Below are 20,604 nucleotides of genomic sequence, written 5' to 3'. Positions count from 1 at the left end.
CCACGGGGGGTGGTGGGGGGGTTGCTGGGAGGAGGCCAGCGCGAGGGGCGAGGGGCGAGGGACCAGACGCCCTTCCAGGGAGGAGGACGCGGGCGCGAGGCCGAGGGTCCGGGCGCGAACGACAGGCACGGTCGTGCGCGCAGCGAGGTGTCCACAGCACGCGTGTGGTACTGCACGAGGGCTTGCCTGCGCGTTCAGCTAACGCTTGTAACACCGCAGAAGGCAGTCGTCATGAATCACCATTTTTTCTTTTTCTTCTTCCTTCCTTCTTTCAGAGACAGGGTCTCCTGCTGTCGCCCAGGCTGGAGTGCTGTGGCGTGATCACAGTTCACTGCAGCCTCAGCCCCCTGGCCTCAGGCGATCATCTTTTCTTTTTTTTCCTTTTTCTTTCTTATTTTTTGTAGAGACGAGGGCTTGCCATGTTGCCTAGGCTGGCCTGGAATTCCTGGCTCAAGCAATCCCCCTGCCTTCGCCTCCCAAAGTGCTGGCATTGCCGGCGTGAGCCACCCTGCCCGCCTTATCCCCATTTTAGACATGAGAAACTAAGGCCCAGAGAAGTTCGCTTGCCACATACTGAGTTCTTATTTTGTACTAAGGATCACACATGAATTATCTCACTGAAGCCTCACAACAACCCTGCAAGCAAGATTTTTTTTAATCTCCGTTTTACAGATAAGGAAACTGAGGCCCAGTGGGGCCACCTTTCCGGGGTCACACAGCCAGTAAGAGGTTTGATCCCAGCCCAGGCTGACTTCTGAGTGGGGAGGTTTGCCCTTCATTCATGGAGGACAGATTCCGAGATGAACCGGGAAGTGGAGAAGGAATGGGTTGGCAGAGCAGATGGAGAAAGAGTCCTTCGCGAGGAACAGGCTGACCCTGAAGACCTTTGGCAGAAGGTGTCCCTGGCCCAAGGCAGGAGTGGCCAAGCGGCAAGGTGGCTCGCGGGAGAGCATGTCACAATGCTGGAGCTTTGGGGAAGACCTCGCCAGAGGGACTCAAGGGTTGCTGGGATCCGGGCAGGCCACACACTTGCCGGAGCTTTGGGGAAAACCACGCAGGAGGGACTCAGAGATTGCGGGGATCCAGGCAGGCCACACGTTTGCCTGACCCACGGGCTGATTGCTGCACGTCTGATTTATGGTTCTTTGGAGCTGTCAGGGAGATAATACATCACTGAGTCTGCATTGAACGGCTCTCCAAAGCGCCCTGCCCAACTGGCCATTAATACAGTTCGGGCCACGGTCTCTTCAGCACTCTCGAGATAAGCCAGACACTTGGACACACAAGAGCGATGGCCAAGGCTCTCTCCCAGGGAGTGGATGCCCCTCTGACTTAATGCTGGAGGCAGCATTAACCAGTCTCACTTAAGAAGACGCCTATCTTGGAGGAGGAGCAGCTGCCGGGAGCTCTCTGGGCCCTGGAAAGAGTCGTTTTTCTAAGGCAAATTTTTTTTTTTTTTGAGTTGGAGTCTCACTCTGTCGCCCAGACTGGAGTGCAGTGGCCGCTCCCGGCCACCGCAGCCTCAACCTGCTGGGCTCCGGCGATCCTTCCGCCTCAGCCTTTCGAGTAGCCGGAATTACAGGCGCACGCTACCACGCCCGGCTGATTTTTTGATTTATTGTAGAGATGAGGTCTCGCCTGCCCAGGCGGGTCTCGAACCCGCGGGCTCAGGCAATCCACTCACCTCAGCCTCCCAAAGGCGCGGGATTACAGGCTGAGCCACCGAGCCCGGCTTCTAAGGCAAATTTGTCAACAATTTCCTTCCTGCATTCGTGTCTCCAGGTAGCCTAGGACAAAAAGTAGTAAGATCAAATTACAGCAGGAGAATTTGGGAAGCCCCAGTGGTCCTCAGCATCATCAGAACAGGTGTTGATGAGTATGTCGCCGAGTTTACAACTCAGCCATATGCAATGACAAGAACACAAAATATCAAACAGGTGGGATGCAGACAAGGGACATCCAGATAGACATTTGCAGCCTGAAATTACATTTATTAGAAAAACGGGAACACCAATATGAATAATTTTAAAGACCGCTCAAGTATTTAAGTTTTTTGCAAGCATGATGAAGGAAAAGTGAGAGAGGGAGATCAATCAACAATATCCAGAATGAAAGGGTGAATATTACTAAAGATTCGGGAGAGGTCATTTATTTTAATTATAAGAATACCAGATACACTATTATGCCAGTGATTTTTTGTTTGTTTGTTTGTTTGGGGGGGGTTTTTTGGTGTTTTTGAGTTGGAGTCTCACTCTGTCTGTCGCCCAGACTGGAGTGCAGTGGCCGCTCCCAGCCACAGCAGCCTCAACCTGCTGGGCCCCAGGGACCTTCCCCCTCAGCCTTCCACATAGCTGGAACTACAGGCACGTGCTACCACGCCCAGCTAATTTTTGATTTGTTGTAGAGATGAGGTCTCGCCAAGTTGTCCAGGCGGGTCTCGAACCTGCGGGCTCAGGCAGTCCACTCACCTCAGCCTCCCAAAAGCATGGGATTACAGGCTGAGCCACTGAGCCCGGCTATGCCAGTGATTTTTAAAGTCTAGTTGAAGTTGACACTTTTGAAGAAGACTGAAATTACTAAAATCAGCCCAAGAGGAAAAATAAATAAACCACTGACCTTGAGAGATTGTTACATTGTTAAAGATGTATTCCCCAAAAAAGGCACCAGGTCCTGCTAGTTTTAAACAAGAGTTCCAACAAGCCTTCAAGGAAATGATACATCCCATCTACACAAACAACAGAGCAGAGGGAAGTGTGGGATGCTCTCCTGTACATTTTATGAGACTAAACTCAGCCTGAAACAGGAACTGGACTTTGGGCATATGCCAGATTGCCTTCATCACTGATGGAAAGTGGAATGCTCCTGCAGTCCCAGCAGATACCTTCATCTGTGTACCATGACCTAGCACAAAAATTTCCTGCACATCCTATCTGAGCTTCACTTTCCACACTGGGGAAAGGATGGGTCTGGACTTTAACTGATATCATTTATTGAGTACCTGAAACTTTGATAACACACCTGCAAGTGGATATATTAGACATATTTCATAATTTAAATTTTTTAAAAAGCCAGGCTTAGTGGCTCAAGCCTGTAATCCCAGCACTTCTGGAGGTCAAGCCAGGAGGATTACATGAAGCCAGGAGTTCAAGACTAGCCTAGGCAACATACCAAGACCTTATCTCTGAAAAAAAAAAAAAAGCAAAAGTTGAGCCAGGTGAGGTGTAAGGATCACCTGAACCCAGGAGGTCAAGGCTGTGATGAGCTATGATTGTGCCACTGCAGATCAGCCCTGGTGGCAGAGTAAGACTCCAACTAAAAAAATTTTAACTTTTTTTTTGAGTTGGAGTCTCACTCCGTCACCCAGGCTGGAGTGCAGTGGCACGCTCACCGCCACCCCAGCACTGACCTACTGGGCTCTGGCAATCCTTCCACCTCGGTTTTCCAAGTAGCCAAAACTACAGGTACATGCTACTACACCTGGCTCATTATTTATTTATTGTAGAGACGAGGTCTTGCCAAGATGCCAGGGCTGGTCTCGGACCCGTGGGCTCAGGCAATCCACTCACCTCGGCCTCCCAAAGTGCTGGGATTATAGGCTGAGCCACCAAGCCCAGCCAAAATACATTAACTTTTAAAAAACTGAAGACTTTGCTCTGTCACCTGAGAGAGCCCAGAACCAATGACACCCCTATAGCAATGAGCACACCCAGTGCCCAAATAATGGTTTCTAATACCACTCTCCAATAAAAAGGAACCAGCGCTCCTTGGAGACATGGCTGATTCTAGGTCTGGGACAGGGAATATGTAAGATGAACTTGGAGCATCTTGTAATGCCAGATAGCAAGGAAGTGCTCAAAAAACCCACAGTGACATGTTATGTCAAAGGGACACAGGAGTCCACTGAAAGCGTTCCCAGTGGCCAAAGGTGGAGCAATAAAATAAAAAGGACAATAAAATAAAAGGTGGAGCTACAAAAATGAATAACGTACCATTAGATTCTAACCCAAAGTGTAAAATAGGTATCTTTGAGTCCAAACCAATAGAGAAATGATTTCATAATAAGGAAGCAAGGGAGAGCAGACAAACCTCCCATGCAGAAAAATGCTGGATAATTTATGTAGCTACTATACCTTCAGTGTCAGCCATGCACAATGCCGTCCTCCCAAAGAATACCATATAGAAAGAGGGGAAAGAGTAACTTTACAATGGAGAATGCTGATAATCACTACCTAAGGTGATAAGTGATCAAGTGATCAAGTTCAACATCAACAGTGATAAGTCAACTGGGCATGGTGGCTCACACCCATAATCCCAGTGCTTTGGGAAGCTGAGGCAGGAAGATTGCTTGAGGTCAAGAGTTCGAGACTAGCCCAGACAACATAGCAAGACTCCTCCATCTCTACAGAAATAAATAAATAAATTAGCTGAACATGGTGTCACACACCTGTAGTCCCAGCTACTCGGAAAGCTGAGGAGGAAGGATCATGTGGGCCTTGGAGTTCGATGCCACTGCACTCCAGCCTGGGTGACAGGGTGAGATCCTGTCTCTAAGAAAAAGATATGTTGATAGTAGGTACCCTCACTATGGGATGATGAGAATGGCACTTCTGTGATCTTTCTCACCAAGACTCATAAACCCAGTCTAACCATGAGAAAAACATCAGACATCCCAGTTGAGAAACCTGCAAAACAGTATAAAAAGTTGATAAACCTGCAAAACAGTATAAAAAGCCAGTTGAGAAAGTCTGTAAAACAGTATAAAAAGCCAGAGAAGTCTAAGAAACCATCAAAGCCCAGAGGAGCCTACGTATGTAATGTGGTCTCCAAAATGGGATCCTGGAAAAAAGACATTGGTGGGAAAACTTTAAATATCAGAATAAGTAATTGGCATTAGTTAACCTAGCAATATTTGCTTAGTCTTTGTGACAAGCATAGCATAGTATAAAAGGAAGAAGTTGCCCAACGGGGAGACAGGGCTGGGGAATGTGGGAACTCTCTGTACTATCTTTGCAACTTTTCTGTCAATCTAAATCTATTCCAAAATGCACAGCTTATTTAAAAAAAAACTGAAGATACCAAGGTGCAAAGTGACTCACCCAGGGTCACACACCTGAAAATGCCTGGGCTGGCACTAGAACCCAGGATGGGCATGTGAATGCCAACTCCAACATCTAGCACCCCTGATGTCTGCCTCATCCCTGATGTCTGCCTCACCCCTTCCTCATCCCTTGTTCTGTGGCAACACTGTGTATAGCATCCTGACCTGTCCACAAAGCATGGACTGAGGTGCAGACCTCTCTGCTTTGCTTCCAAGTTGGCCCTTGGAGGGGTTGACCATCCCCGAACCTTCCTCAATGGTGAGCTCAATTTGATTTGGCCATCACTGTGCTGAGCACAGGTTTGGCCTGTAGAACTCGAGCTGGTCATAACAGCAACAAGGATGGCCAACAAGTATGTGGCATCACCTACAGGCAGGCACTGTTCGCCTGTACCGACGATATCCTGTGAGGTCCCACTCAGTAGCTCAGTTGCAAAGGGAAAGCCAGGCCTACAGAGACTCAGCACCGTGTCCAGGTCATTTAGTTAGCAAGCAGCTGAGCCAGAATTTGAACCCAGACCCCTGACTCTGTGCTTTTAAATGCCCTATGCTCCAGTCTTGCAGAAATCAGTAAAAAAAAAAAAAATATTTACTACCTTCAGAGTTTCCCAGCCAAGTGGACGAAAGAAGAAAACGGCCATTATATCAGGCCTGGGTTAGTCCTGGCGGCTTTGCGTAGCAGGGACACAGAGACAGAAGTCACTCAGCCCGATTTGGGGTGCAGTGGGGGGGAGTTTTTACAATGGTGAAGACATAACAAAGCCTTTTGCAGGCTTTGACAGGTGGAAAGAGCAGGGAAAGGCGTTCAAAGCAGAAGGAACGGCATATGTAAAGGCCCTGCAGCTAGAGGCCACTGGGTCAGCTGTGCGGTGAGAAAAGGGAGGGAATGAGGGCAAGGAGGGAGGAGCGGGAGGGTGTTTAGACCCCATGGGACCAGGGGTGTTGTGAGAACCGTGCTTTCACCCAGAGGGAGATATGAGCCCTTGTGGGGGGCTTGAGCAGGGGGAAGAGGGGACATGATCTGACTTAGGGTTCAACAGGACCCGTCCAACTGACGACGGTGGCTGGGCCTGAAGGGTGGTTAGCAGGCAAGGGAGATAGCAGGGAGAGTGAAGAGGTAACGGCGGCCATCTAGGCCAGGGGTCAGCAAACTTCTGCAAAGAACCAGCTGGTAGGTAGCTTCAGCTTTGAAGGTCGGACTGCTTCCATCTCAACTACTCAGTCTGCTGCAGTGAATGAACATGGCTGCATTCCAGTAAAACTTTATTTACACAGACGGACGACAGGCCAGAGGAGGCCTATGGGTTGTAGTTCGCCACTCTGTGGTCTAGGTGGGAGCCGATAATGGCTTGGACCTGGTGGGGGCAGCAGAGGAGGCGAGAGGGGTGGGAATGTGGGTGTGTGATGAGCGGAGGGTGGGCGGGACTTGCCGATGGGGGTGGGGCGTGAGGGAAAGCGGGGCATCTGGAATGACCCAAGACACACTCAGTTCCCAGTCCGGGGCTGGTGCACAGTAAGTGATCGGCATGTGCGTATGCGAATCAGCCCAGTTTGCTATTTCATGCTTACTCACCTCATCTTTATCCAGTGACATGGTAGGTACCTTGAAGGCAAGAGCCACACACTCTTGACCCGTTCGTTGTCTGACACAGTTCAGCCCACAGGAGGTGTTTTCATAACCTTCAGATGAATGGATCTTGAGAGCACAGGCTGGAAGGACGGCCACCTCTTGGGTCCAGGTGCTGCCTCCTCTTCCCCTCCAGGCCTGGGACACTGCATTAGTTTGCTGGGGCCACCATAGCAAGGTACCGCAGACTGGGTGGCTCAAATAACAGAAATTACTGTCTCACAGTTCTCGAACTGAGAAGTCCAGGGTCAAGGTTGGTTCCTTCCGAGGGCTGTGAGCGAGAATCTGCTCTGACCTCCCTCCTAGCTCCCTGGTGGTTCACACGTTCTCTGGCTTCTGGATGTGTCACCCCACTTCTGTCCTCATTGTCACATAATGTTCTTCCTCTGTGTGTATCTGTCTCTGTGTCCACACTTCCCCGTTTCATAAGGACACAGTCATATTAAGATTAAGACTCACATTAATGACTTCACCTTAATGTGATCGTCTGCAAAGAACCTATTTCCAAATAAGGTCACATCCACAGGTGCTAGGTGTCAGGACTTCAGCATTTTGGGGGACACAGTTCAACCCATAACAGGCATGTTCCTGTGCTCTCTGCTTCCTTTTCTCCTCCAAAGGTGGGATGGCAGCAGTTTATGTAAAGCGCAGAGCATAGTTTCTGGCACAAAGTGCTTAATAAACATTAGCTTCTGGCTGGGCATGGTGGCTCATGCTTGTAATCCCAGCAGTTTGGGAGGCTGAGGTGAGAGGATCACTTGAGCCCAGGAGTTTGAGACCAGCCTGGGCAACATAGCAATACCCTGTCTCTACAAAAAAATCAAAATAATTAGCCAGGCATAGTGGTGTATGCCTATAGTCCCAGCTACTTGGGATGCTGAGGCAGATGGACCATGTAAGGCCAGGAGGTTCATTCTGCAGTGAGCCTTGATTGTGCCACTGTACTCCAGCCTAGGTGACAGAGTGAGACCCCTGCTCAAAAAATGTTAGCTTTTATCCAACGTTAGATCGTCTCCTTCCCAGTGAGAAATTTTTAATTAATTATTTTTTCAAAAGCAATACATGTATAGCAGCTCTTTTAGAAGAGGAAGAGGGGACATGATCTGATTTAGGGTTCACCACGACCCGTCCAGCTGCTGAATGGTGGCTGGCCTGGAAGGCTACCCTACACTTAAAAAAAAAACAATGCATACACATATCAGTCTCATGGTTTTTAAATGAAAGCATTGCTCACCAACCCAATCCCAGTGCCTCCTACATGGAACTAATGCTTCTAGCCAGATGTGTGAGCTTCTAGAGTTTTCTTTTTCCAGTCATGTATTATATTATAAATTCACATTAAAATCTCATATTCTAATGGGGTTTTATAAACATACACATGACATCATCCTGGCTGTCTCATCCTAGAGGATGTCTTGGAAACATTTCCATGTGCTAACCTACACATCCACCCCATTCTTGTGAACCGCCCAGTAGGGTTCCCCTGAATGGATATACCACATTTTACTTAGCAGTGATCTCATCAAGGAACTTCAGGTGTTTTCCAGTTTCTCGCTGGGATGATGGACATCCTTGCACAAGGCTCTTTTGCAGGTGTATCTCTGTGTCAGAAGGTAAAAATCCTTTGGGGCAGGGATTGCACCAGGGCCTGGTCCTCGGTGTCGAGGCCATGGGAACCTTTCCTCTGTCTCTGCCTGCCTGTTCCGCTCAGACCAACCACCCCCCTCCCCGCCCCGAACAGTCACCCAGGGGAGCCCAGAAGCACCCTGGGGCCAGTGTGGACAGTCTCCTCTCCGTCTTAGAGGCTGGCCCTCGTACCCTAGAGAGGCGCAGCACTGGGGTCGAGGAGGATTCTCTTCCCCAGAAGCTCACTCCATCTTCAGCCCTCTGAGTGGTCCAGCTCCCGCACTGCGGCTCGGGGGGGTAACTCGATCCAGGTCAGCTGGTGGAGTATGAGGTAGCGTCTAGCTGAGCGCCACGGTATTTTATTAAGTCCGAAATGTGATCGCTACTGTTGTCACACGTTAGCGCCCCCACAAGCCCCTTGCAAATGAGAAAAGCAGAGCTTCCCAAATGCCTTTCCCCTGACATCAAGGGAGGCACATGGAGCCCTGCCCGGGGGCCAGAGCCCGGTGACCCCCGGAGTGGCTTTAGCTTGAGGGGGGGCCGGGAGAGGTGTTTTTCCCATTTCAGGCAGAGCGGTGCACGGATGGAAATCCGTTCACATTGTTCCCTCTGCACCTGGGCCTGGGAAGGCAGCGTGGCCTCAGTGCGATTTTCATTGGCATTTCGGGCCTGCTGGTCCTAGGCTCTTCCATATATATAAGACAGCTATGAGACCGGGCACAGTGGTTCACATCTATCATCCCAGCACTTTGGGAGGCTGAGGCGAGAGGATTGCTTGACCACTGACGTTTGAGACCAACTGGACAGCATAATGAAACCTCGTCTCTACAAAAAAATTTTAAAAATTAGCTAGGCATGGTAGTGTGCGCCTGTAGTCCCAGCTACTGGGAAAGCTGAGGCAGAAGGATCACCTGAGCCCAGGAAGTAGAGGCTGCCGTGAGCCATGATCATGCCACTGCACTCCAGCCTAGGCGACAGAGTGAGACCCTGACTCAAAAAAAAAAAACCCTTGGCTGTGGGTCAGAAGTCTCAGACTCGGATGTCTACAGGGGCCAAATAACCAAAGTGAAGTAAAGTGAGCCAGAAGAGGCCCAGGCCGAAGCAGGAGGCTGTGGTTTCACCACGAAAGCTTGTGGGGTTTATGCCAACCCTGGGTTGCCAGAGGGTGCAAATTCCAAGAGGAACTGAAAATCCAGAGCGAGAGGAGCCGTGGCCTGAGCACCGACCCAGATGGCAAGAGATATACCCTGTTCTCGCATTGTCACAGGCCATCTGCACTCCACGATGGAGATGGAGTTGCGGGGATTGGCATGTGTCGTGGGGACATTGTCACATCATGACTCTTGGCTACAAAAGTGACAAGGATCCAACCCACGAGCTTACAATGAAGAGTCCGCGCATCCGTGTCCTGTGGCCTCTGTAACACATGGCCACATGCTCAGTGGCCTCAGGCCACACAACTGTGCCCCCTCAGTCCTGGAGGCCGAGTTCACATCAGCGTTGCACGGTTGCGGGGACTGGCAGGGCTGGCTCCTACAGAGACTCCTAGAGGAAAGTCTGTTTTTTTGCCCTCTTTTTCACCTCATGGCCGCCTGGCTATCTTGGCTGGTGGCCCCTCCTCCATCTCCAAAGCACATTACTCCAGTCACCTTCTCCTGGGCAGTCACTTGTTCACTGCCTCTCTCATACAAGGACCTGTGTGATTACACTTAGGGCCACCCCGGTCATCCAGGATAAACTCCCTACCTCGAGAGCTCTAACTGACTCACACGTGCAAAGTCTCTTTGGCCACATAAAGTAACATATTCACAGGTTCCGATGATTGGATGTGGACATCCTTGGGGGTCCGTTATTCAGCCCCCACACTCAGGATAGCCTAGCTCTATTGTTACTGGACCAGGGGATCATGTGATCAGGCCTCTTCTCTGTCTCCAGCCCTCAGACCTGCTTTCCTCGGCTGCTCCAGGCTGAAAGCAGCCCAGCAAAAGGAGACAGTTTCTTCACCTCTTTCCCAAAAGTCCCAGCCAACCCCAGGGGCTGTTCTCACCGTCACCTGAGACTACATGCTCATTTCTGAAGCAGTCACAGGGACAGAGGGATCCTGGGCCTCTCTGATTAGTCGAGCCTGGGTCATGTGACCCACTTCATCACCCCACCCCATCCCCTGGTCCTAACCCACAGAGAGAAGTGTCCCCCACCCAGAGAAAGCAGAGCGGCTTATGAGTAGTGGGAAGCAACTGCCGTTGGAGTTCACTGAACTCAAGTCCTTGGGGTGCTGTCTGGCACATCGTAAGTGCTCAGTAAGTGATGATCACGGTCGCAGGACACAGATGGTGTCCTTCCAGGGGCTAATGCCTGAGGAATACGGGGCTCACTAGGCAGACGAAGGCAGGAGAGCATTCCAAGCAGAGGAAACACCGAGATCAAGGCAAAGGCTTCCACTGTGTGGCCCAGCGACCACATGGCGGGCATACCTGGGAGCTGGAAGTCCCAGTTGGCATCTGTACCCGCAGTGTAATAGTAATAGCCTCCCTGCTTTTCTTGCAAAGCGATCTCGGTTTGGATGATTAATTACATGGTCACTTTCCTTACAGTCAACCTGCTCTCTTACAAGAAAATCAAAGAGGATGAGACACCCTAAAGGCATCCAGTCTTGAGTTACCACGTCCAGACTAGAACTCAAGACTGCTGCTCCCCCATGCAATGTTCAACCCCCTCAGTTTAAGAAGCCCCCTCTTAAAGGCTGCAGCAGATTAACCAGGCACGTTTCTCTCTCTCTTTCTCTTTTTGTCAAATTCTCCATAGGATTGTGACCAGATCCACGTTGATGACGTCTCGTCAGATGACAATGGCCAAGATTTAAGGTGGGAATTTGGAGAATCCAAACTGTCCCTTGATTGACTGGTGATCAAGCTCGCCTCCAGTTGGAAGTGGGGTAGGAGGGGAAAGCAGCTTCTCAGGAAAAGATGTGCCTGCCTCCAGCCAGAACTGGGCCTTCCCGAAACACAAAACTCACACCTTTGACCCTCCCCCTCTCCCCTCACAACCTCTTTCCATCACCTCAAATTGCTGAAATCTGTTTACCTCTATTTTTTCACAGCTTACTAAAGTAAAACGTGCATATTAGAAAAAATTCATGGCCAAGGACAGTGGCTCAAGCCTATAATCCCAGCACTGTGGGCGATAGAGTTGGGAGGATTGCTTGAGCCCAGGAGTTCAAGATCAGCCTGGGCAATATAGCAAAACTTTGTCCCTACTAAAAATAAAAACTAAAAAAACTAGGTAAGTATGGTGGCGCCAGCCTGTAGTCCCAGCTACTCAGGAGGCTGAGACCGAAGGATCACCTAAGCCCAGAAGGTCTAGGCTGCAGTGAGCCATGATGGTGCTACTGCACTCCAGCCTCAGTGACAGAGTGAAACCCTGACTCAAAAATTAATAATAATAATATGCTGACCCTGACCCCCACCTCCTGAAGCACCACCATTAAGAGTTTGACATACAGTCTTCAAAGTCTGATGGCATTCATTAACATACATATATTCAGTACAACAACTGATACAGTCTGTACTCAAAAAAAGCTGTTTCTCAGGTGAATAAGTAAGTGGAGTGTCTGAATTCTAGGGGAAAATCCTAGGCTATGGTCTCCAGAAAACTCTTAAAACGAGACAGTTTCCAGGGGAATGTGACTGGAATGTTCCAAGCCTACCCTGGAAAAGCTTTTTAAAAACGGAACAGAGTTAATCTGCGCTTATCCAAAGTTATCACAATTCAGCACCTCATGGCCCGTCAAAAGTATTATTAGACCCAGTGACTGCTGTGTTATAGGACCCGTCATTGTGACATCCCTTAGCACCTGCTTCCCAGGTGTGTGTCCCGACTGACTGCCAAAACAGAAATCCAGGCTGGTGTTACTGAGGCCTGCAAGTCTTTCCAGAACCCAGCCTGATCTGAAGTGGCCAGTAGGCAGATCCCTGCTTTGATTTAATCAGCTGTTCAGAAAGTCACTTCGGCAGTCAGGCCTGGCAGGGGACAGACTTCAGCCCCACCGGGGCCTCTCAGTGGCTGATGTAAATAAAGCCCAGGTTATATTGGCTGTGTCCATACCATGAAGCAATTCCTGTTCAAGGCCGTAAGCTACCATGGTTCTGATTTTTTTGTTTTGTTTTGTTTTTTGTTTTTTGAGTTGGAGTCTCACTCTGTCGCCCAGACTGGAGTGCAGCGGCCGCTCCCGGCCACCGCAGCCTCGACCTGCTGGGCTCTGGCGATCCTTCCTCCTAAGCCTTCCGAGTAGCCAGAATTACAGGCATGCGCTACCACACCCAGCTGATTTTTTAATTTATTGTAGGGATGAGGTCTCGCCTGCCCAGGCGGGTCTCGAACCCGCGGGCTCAGGCAATCCACTCACCTCAGCCTCCCAAAGGCGCGGGATTACAGGCTGAGCCACCAAGCCTGGCTGGTTCTGTTTTTATTTTTCATTTTATGTGTGTGTGAGAGAGAGAGAGAGAGAGACTGGATCTGACTTGTTGCTCAGGCCGGAGGGCAGTGAGGCGATCATGGCTTACTGCAGCCTCAACCTCCTGGGCTCAGGCAATCCTTTCACCTTAGCCTCCCAAGTAGCTGGAACTACAGGTGCATGCCACCACACCTGGCTCATATTTTTATTTCTTGTAGAGATAAGATCTTTCTATGTTGCCCAGTCTGGTCTCAAACTCCTGGGCTCAAGTAATCCTCCTGCCTCAGCCTCCCAAGTGCTAGGATCACAGGCGTGAGCCACCACACCTAGCCAATTCCATTTTTATAATGTTTCCCCCGTAGCTCCCTGGCATGGAGTTGAGAGCAGTATTCCTCTGAACCCTGTCTCATGCAGAGCTGCTCGGTACCTCACTTCAGGAATTCATATAGTTCACGGGTAATTTTTTCCCTAGAAATCAAATTCCCCACTTATTCACTCAAGAAGTATTTATTGAGTAGCTACTGTATGCTGGGCATCAAGCATCAAATGCCCCTTGTTTTGCTTTGTTTTCAGTTAGTGGTAAGAACCCACCTTCATAGAGCCCACATGTTATGCCATGCCTGTTCTGAATGCTTTGCGCAGGTTCGCTCACGGCTCTTCCCCAGTAACCCCAGGAGTAAGATGCTTTGATCATTGTTCCCATTTTACAGTCGGAGAAAGTGAGGCACAGAGAAGTTAGGCAGCCTGCCCAAAGTCACACAGCTGGTGAGTGGAGAAGGCAGGATTCAAATCCAGGCAGCCTGGCTCCAGGGGTCAAACTCCTAACAGCTTTTCTGTTCATCCTGGACACCCCTTCCCACCCTCCATCGCTTTTTCAAGTAAAGATAGCAAGATGGGAACTTTTACACTTATAGGAAGGACCACGTGGCAGGTAAAAGTGGGGTTCTGAGCAGAAGGATCTCTTGAGTCCAGGAGTTTAAAACCAGCCTGGGAAAGTTAATGAGACCTCATCTCCACAAGTAAAAATAAAAATAACTAGCTGGTGTGGTGGCACTCGCCTATAGTCCCAGCTATTCAGGAGGCTGAGGTGGAAGGATTATTTGAGCTCAGGAGTTTGAGGTTACAGTGAGCTTGAGTGTACCACTGCACTTCAGCCAGGACAGCAGAATGAGACCTTACCTCAAAAAGATAAGTGGGGCTCTGGAAGCCAAAGGACTACAATGGGATAGAGTCATGGCCCCTTTGTCATCAGGGTAAGAACATGCTAGAAAAGTGCCCAGTGCAGAATGTCCTTAACGAGCACCTCTCTGTGCCTGTGCTTAGATGTCTGCTCCCCTGTACCCATTGAATATATATATATATATATATATATTTTTTTTTTTTTTTTTTTTTTTTGAGTTAAAGTCTCACTCTGTCACCCAGGCTGACATAATCACAGCCCACTGCAGCCTCAGCCTCCTGGGATCAGGCAATCCTCCCGCCTCAGCCTCCTGAGTAGCTAGAGACACATGCCGCCACACACAGTCAGTTTTGTATTTTTTAGTAGAGATGGCCTTGCTATGTTGTCCAGGCTGATCTCTAAGTCTTGGGCACAAATAATCCTCCCGCCTCAGCCTCCCAAAGTACTAGGATTATAGGTGTGACCCACCACACCCGGCCCGATTGGATATAGTTCATTTCTCTTCAGCTCCCGCTCACCACCCAAGGGGGTGCTGGAAAGGAAGAAGGGTCTGTGTAATAAGCCCATTGGCTTTTTGGGGGGAGAAGAGGAAGTTTGTGTGCAAACACATTATTTGAACAGTCATATTGTATCCTTTAAGCATCTTTTTAAAATTTTGAGTAATTCAGTCACAAGCAGAGAAGAAACTATAGTCCCCCATATTCCACCACCTCCCGAGCTAACCACTTCCCAGCACCATGGCTTCCTTGCTTCCGATTTTACACACTCAAGCTCACGTGATGTCTGCAGAGTGGCACAGGTGAACTCATGGCTCTCTCCCTCTCTGTCTCACACACTCCTCGACGTCCGCCCACACATCCACACCGCCTTCAGTTACCCTAGAGAGAACCCCATGACCTGGGTGACTCAGGAAGAAGCAGACAGTCTCCCCGGCTCCATGCAAGTGCCAGGGACATCTGCAGCTCTCAGCAATTCTGACGCTGGAGAAACTTCCAACAGCATCGAGGGAGAGGCAGCAGTTCTGGAATGTTCTGTGGTTGCCTCCTTGGCGTTCTCGCAAAACCAAGCCCGTGTCTTTAACTTCTTTGGCAACTTCCTCTCCAAAACCCAGTCACTTCTCCCCTTTTCCTTGGAGGGGAAAGTAAAACTCGGCACTTCTTAGGGGCACAGTCAGTGTGAGTGTCACAGCCAACAGGCAACCTGGCTCCAGGGGTCAAACTCTTAACAGCCCTTCTGTTCATCCTGGATACCCCTTCCCACCCTCCATCGCTTTTTCAAGTATAAATGTAGCAAGATGAGAACTTTTACACTTACAGGAAGGACCACATGGCAGGTAAAAAGTAGGGTTCTGAACGGAAGGATCTCTTGAGGCCAGGAGTTCAAGACCAGCCAGGAAATTTAGCGAGACCCCGTCTCTACAAATAAAAATAACTAGCTGGCATGGTGGTACTTGCCTGTAGTCCCAGCTATTCAAGGCCAACAGGGTGCAGGCCACTTCTAGCTTTCCTGACACCCAGAACACTGAAAAATGAAGAAATGACAAAACCAAGTTAGAAAGAAAGGATGGTGTCCCATTTTTACCTTTAACAGATCGGCACTTTTAACATACCCACATAAATAATGTTTGTAGCATTTCTGACTGATGTGAAACATCAGAGTATCTGCAGAAAAATCACGTCACTACAAGATTCTTGAAAAGAATGCAGTTTGGCTGGGCTGGGTGGCTCAGCCTGTAATCCCAGCACTTTGGGAGGCTGAGACGAGTGGATTGCCTGCGCAACTTAGTGAGACCTCGTCTCTACGATAAATAAATAAATTAGCTGGGCATAGTAACATGCACCTGTAGCTCCGGCTACTTGGGAGGCTGAGGCAGAAGGATCACTGGAGCCCAGCAGATCGACGCTGGGGTGGCTGTGAGTGTGCCACTGCGCTCCAGCCTAGGCAATATGAGTGTGCCACTGCGCTCCAGCCTAGGAGTGAGACTCCAACTCAAAAAAAGAAAAGAAATGAACACCATTTGATAATAGTTGAGGTTTTTTTGTATTACTTGTAAGCTATAGATATTTTTTTGTTTTAATAAATGTCCTGGCCAGGCTCGGTGGCTCAGCCTGTAATCCCACGCTTTGGGAGGCTGAGGTGAGTGGATTGCCTGAGCCCGCGGGGTTCGAGCCCCACCTGGGCAACTTGGCGAGACCTCATCTCTACAATAAATCAAAAATTAGCTGGGCGTGGTAGCACTCACCTGTAATTCTGGCTACTTGGAAGGCTGAGGTGGAAGGGTCACCGGAGCCCAGCAGGTCGAGCCTGAGGTGACCAGGAGTGTGCCACTGCACTCCAGTCTGGGCAACAGAGTGAAACTCCAACTCAAAAAAAAAAAAACAAAAAAGAAATGTCCTGTCTGGCATGGTGGTTCACACCTGTAATCCCAGCACTTTGGGAGGCCGAGGTGGGAGGATTGCTTGAGCCCAGGAGTTTGAGACCAGCCTGGACAACATAGAGAGACCTCATCTCTACAAAAAAACATGCCACGCATGGTGGTGCATGCCTGGAGTCCCAGCTCCTTGGGAAGCTGAGGTAGGAGGATCGCCTGTGCCCAGGAGGTTGAGGCTGCAGTGAGCTATGATCATGCCACTGTGCTCCAGCCTGGGTGACAGTGAGACTCGACTCAAAAAAAAAAAGCTATAACCCTGTGCTCCCCAAGTGCATATCACAGCACTCTCTGTATGACCAGGAGACCTGTGGATGCCCTAAGCCCACGCATGGGTCCCCTGGGGCCTGGGGTCTCATAGTGATGACCCCCACCTCCACTGACACTGTCCTTCCCTCCCCTCCCAGCACATATAACTTCTCTGCGGATGGCTTCCACAGTTCGGCCCCGGGAACCAACCTGTGCCTGGGCTCGGGCGTCCACGGCGGCGTGGACTGGATGAGGAAACTGGCATTCCGCTACCGGCGGGTCAAGGACATGTACAACACCTACAGGAACAACGTGGGCGGTGAGCAGGGAGGCTGGCGGGCTGAGGTTGCTCCTGGGCGTGGGCCGGGTGCAGGCCGGACCTCTGGGTGAACTTCCCAAACTCAGTATCGGCTGGCTTAGTGCAGCCCTCAGGACCCCCTCTGGGCTCGGGTGTCTCATCCCCTCCACCCTGAGGGTGAGGAAGCGAGATCACACAACCTGGGAGGCGGAGCATGGAGGTGAATCCTTTTATCCACAACCAGAGGCTCTCAACATGTGGTCCTCAAGTCAGCAGCAGCCCTTTACCTGGGGGTTTGTTAGAAATGCAGATGCTAGACTAGGCGTAGTGGCTCATTCTTGTAATCCCAGCACTTTGGGAGGCTGAAGCAGGAGGATAGCTTGAGATCGGGGGTTTGAGGCCAGCCTGGGCAACATAGCGAGATCTCATCTCTACAAAAAAAAAAAAAATGTTTAGCCAGGGGACAGAGTGAAACCTCAATTCAAAAATAAATAAATAAATAATAAAGAAGGAAGAAAAGAAAGAAAAAGAAAGAAATGCAGATTCTAGGCCAAGTGCGGTGGCTCACGCCTGTAATCCCAGCGCTTTAGGAGGCTGAGGTGGGAGGATCGCTTGAAACCAGGAGTTCAAGACCAGCCTGGGCAACAAAGCGAGACCCCCCCATCTCTACAAAAATATTTTAAAATTAGTCAGGCGTGGCAGTGCACCTCAGGAGGCTGAGGTCTCTCTAGGTTGCCCGGGCTGGTCTTGAACTCCTGGGCTCAAGCAATCCTCCCACCTCAGCCTCTCAAGTAGCTGGGACTACAGATGTGCGCCACCACACTTGGCCCAGACTCTGAGTTTGTAACAAGACACCCAGGTGACTGAGGAGGCGTTGACATTGAAGAAGCATTAGAAGTCCCTGGTTCTCAAACTTGGCTCATGCTGGAAGCACCGAGGAGTTTGTGTTTTGTTGTTCTTGGCCACCGGCGTCAGGGACAGGGCAACTTCGGTTTTTGCACAAAGCAGGAAGTCTCCGGGGCTAGAGGCAGGACGACTGGCTCAGCAGTGGCCAGCCGAGCGTCTCTGTTTCTGGAACTCTCTAGACCAGTGGTTCTTAGCCAGGGGACGATACTGCGCCCACCCCAAGAGGAGTTTGGGACTTTTCCTGATTGTCACAGTACATGCCCATGAGGGAAGGGTTTGAGGAAGTGGCTAACAGTGTCTACGACATACACATTGGCCCCAAGAGTTTCCAGGACTCCCTCCCTACCTGCCCAGAAAGAGAAGAGTCTCAGTTCTCAAACTAGATAGAAGCCATGTCTAGTTCTAACTCTGCCATGTCTGGCTTTGTGACCTTAAGCAGCCTGCGTGTGATCATCTCAGTGAGCCTCAGTTTCTATATCTGTGAGGTGGAACAGTCTGGGCACGGTGGTACACACCTGTAATCCCAGCACTTCAGGAGGCCAATGTGTTCAAGACCAGCCCAGTTAACATAGCAAGACCCAGTCTGTACAAAACACATTTCTAAAAATTTGCTGGGTGTGATGGCATAAGCCTGTAACCCCAGTTACTTGGGAAGCGGAGGCAGGAGGATCACTTGAGACCAGGAGTTCAAGGTTACAGTGAGTTATGATTGCACCCTTGCATTCTAGGTGACAGAGCAAGCCCCTATCTCTAAAAAAAGAAAAAAGAAAAATTCCGCTTCCCTGGGTTATTGAGAACTGTATTGTCAACGCATAGAAAAGGCAAGACTCCATGCCTGGTATACAGCAGACTCTCGATAAGTGGTAGCATTCATCACTGTCCCCTCCTAGTTGTGCTTGGAAGCCTTGGACTTCCTGTCCTTTGCTTTCCCTGGCTAGCCAGTCAGTTTTTCGGGACAGATCTTGTCTTGCTTGTGGCCATGCTGGTGCATGCCTGTAGTCCCAGCTACTTGGGAGGCTGAGACAGGAGAATCAGTTGAGCCCAGGAGTTTGAGGTTATAGCGAGCCATAATTGTGCCACTGCACTCCAGCCTGGACAACACAGTGAGACCCCAACTCAAAAAAAGAAACAAGTCAGAGTTCTTGTTGCTGATGAGAAGATCCTTTTATATTTACATTTTTATTAATTACTAACGAGAAGAATGGATCGTGGCAGGCAACTCACAGCGTCTGCCACAAAGAGCAAATGAAACATCTCTGAGACCCAAGGAGTTGATGCTTTTCAGAAGACAGAGGCCAGTGTGGCTGGAGCCATGGGCCATGTGGCAGGGTGGGATGAGCGAGCTGGTGGTGTCCAGGTTGGGCAGACCCTGCAGATCCCGGGGAGGAGTCTGGACAGTGGGGCCTCAACGCAGAGAAGTTGGCATCTGAGCAGCCCAGGCACAGGTGGCCTCGAGTCCTAGGGAATCAACTTCTTCCAGCAAAGCTTGGGTCAGCACAGGGCATGGCCAGCCCTGCTCTTGTGCCTGGTACCATGGTGGGTGCACAAGACCGACGTGGTCCCTGCCCTCATGGGGTGAACAGCCTATGGCCGAGGCGGGTGTCAAACATGTTGTCACACAAATGGCAGCTGGGACAAGTGCCATGGAGCAGAGCTGCAGGGTGCTGGCGAGTGTGAACGAGAGGAGACGGACCCAGCCTGGAGCCATCGGGAGAGCCCTTCCAGAATAACCAGCATTTTAGAGGAGGCCGGAATGCAGAGTGTGAAGGCCTCAGCCAGGCAAAAAGAGGAGGCAAAGCGAGAAGAGTAGTCCAGGTTCTGAAATGAGACATGCAAAGGTCCTGAGGCAGGAACCCACTTGGTGATCCAAGGAGCAAAGACGGGGCTGCTGGGGCTGGAAGGGAAGAGCAGGAGTCGGCGGTGAGTTTGGTTCTTAATGGGGGTCGAATTCGAAGGGCACTGAAGGCCGGGAGAATGGCAGGTAGGTGGATCAACATCTGTGGCTTGGGCTCTGAGGTCAGCCGCTGGTGCCAGGCCCATCTCCGTTGTTTTCTCCTTACCGTGAGTAAGTTGGTCAACATCACAGAGACTGAGTCTTCACCTAAAAAACAGAAATAAAAACCACGTCCACCAGCAGGGCCACCGTGATGGGGCAATGAAATGAGTGACGTGAAAAACACAGGACCCTGCTCATAGTAAGCACTCAGTAAATGCTGGGCAGGGTGATTTTTATTTCAGTAGTAATTCTCTGCCTGACAATAGAAGCCCTACAATCTGCATGTTTTTGTTTATGTCTGTGTATTAGTGTCCATTACGATATCAGGCACCTAGAAGGCACTCCTGAATTCTTTGTTGGAAGGATAGGTGGGTGGATGGCTGGAAGATGGATGGATGGATGGATGGATGGATGGATGGATGGATGGATGGATGGATGGAGGTGGAGGGATGGGTGAGCAAAGTGAATGGATGGATGGATAGACAGATGGATAGGCGAGTGGATGGATGGATGGATGAACAAGTGGAGGGATAGGTGGGTGGGTGGGTGGATGGTTGGATGGATGCACGGACGGATGGACAAGATGGATAGAGGGATAGGTGAGCCAGATGAATGGACGAGTGGGTGGATGGATAGATGGAGGATGGGTAGGTGAATGGACAGATGGAGAAATAGGTAGGCAGACAGATGAGTGGATGAGCAGATGGATGGATATATGGACAGATGGATGGCTGGGTGGGGGG

General features: G+C 50.2%; 1 protein-coding gene across 3 annotated transcripts in view; it reads left to right on the top strand.

Annotated features, from left to right (window-relative positions):
• EYA2 (EYA transcriptional coactivator and phosphatase 2) overlaps positions 1–20,604 on the top strand; it is a 192,252-nt gene that overhangs the window by 160,627 nt on the left and 11,021 nt on the right. For all 3 annotated transcript variants that reach the window (XM_008061187.1, XM_021713992.1, XM_008061188.1), the window contains 2 exons: positions 11,157–11,215; positions 16,820–16,980. In XM_008061187.1, the coding sequence (XP_008059378.1) occupies positions 11,157–11,215; positions 16,820–16,980 (220 nt within the window). The remainder of the gene's footprint in view (positions 1–11,156; positions 11,216–16,819; positions 16,981–20,604) is intronic.

Source organism: Carlito syrichta, unplaced genomic scaffold, assembly GCF_000164805.1.
Source record: "Carlito syrichta isolate Samal-C Ts95f unplaced genomic scaffold, Tarsius_syrichta-2.0.1 Scaffold305137, whole genome shotgun sequence".
NCBI classification, from domain to species: Eukaryota; Metazoa; Chordata; class Mammalia; order Primates; family Tarsiidae; genus Carlito; species Carlito syrichta.
This window is presented reverse-complemented; position numbering and strand designations above follow the sequence as displayed.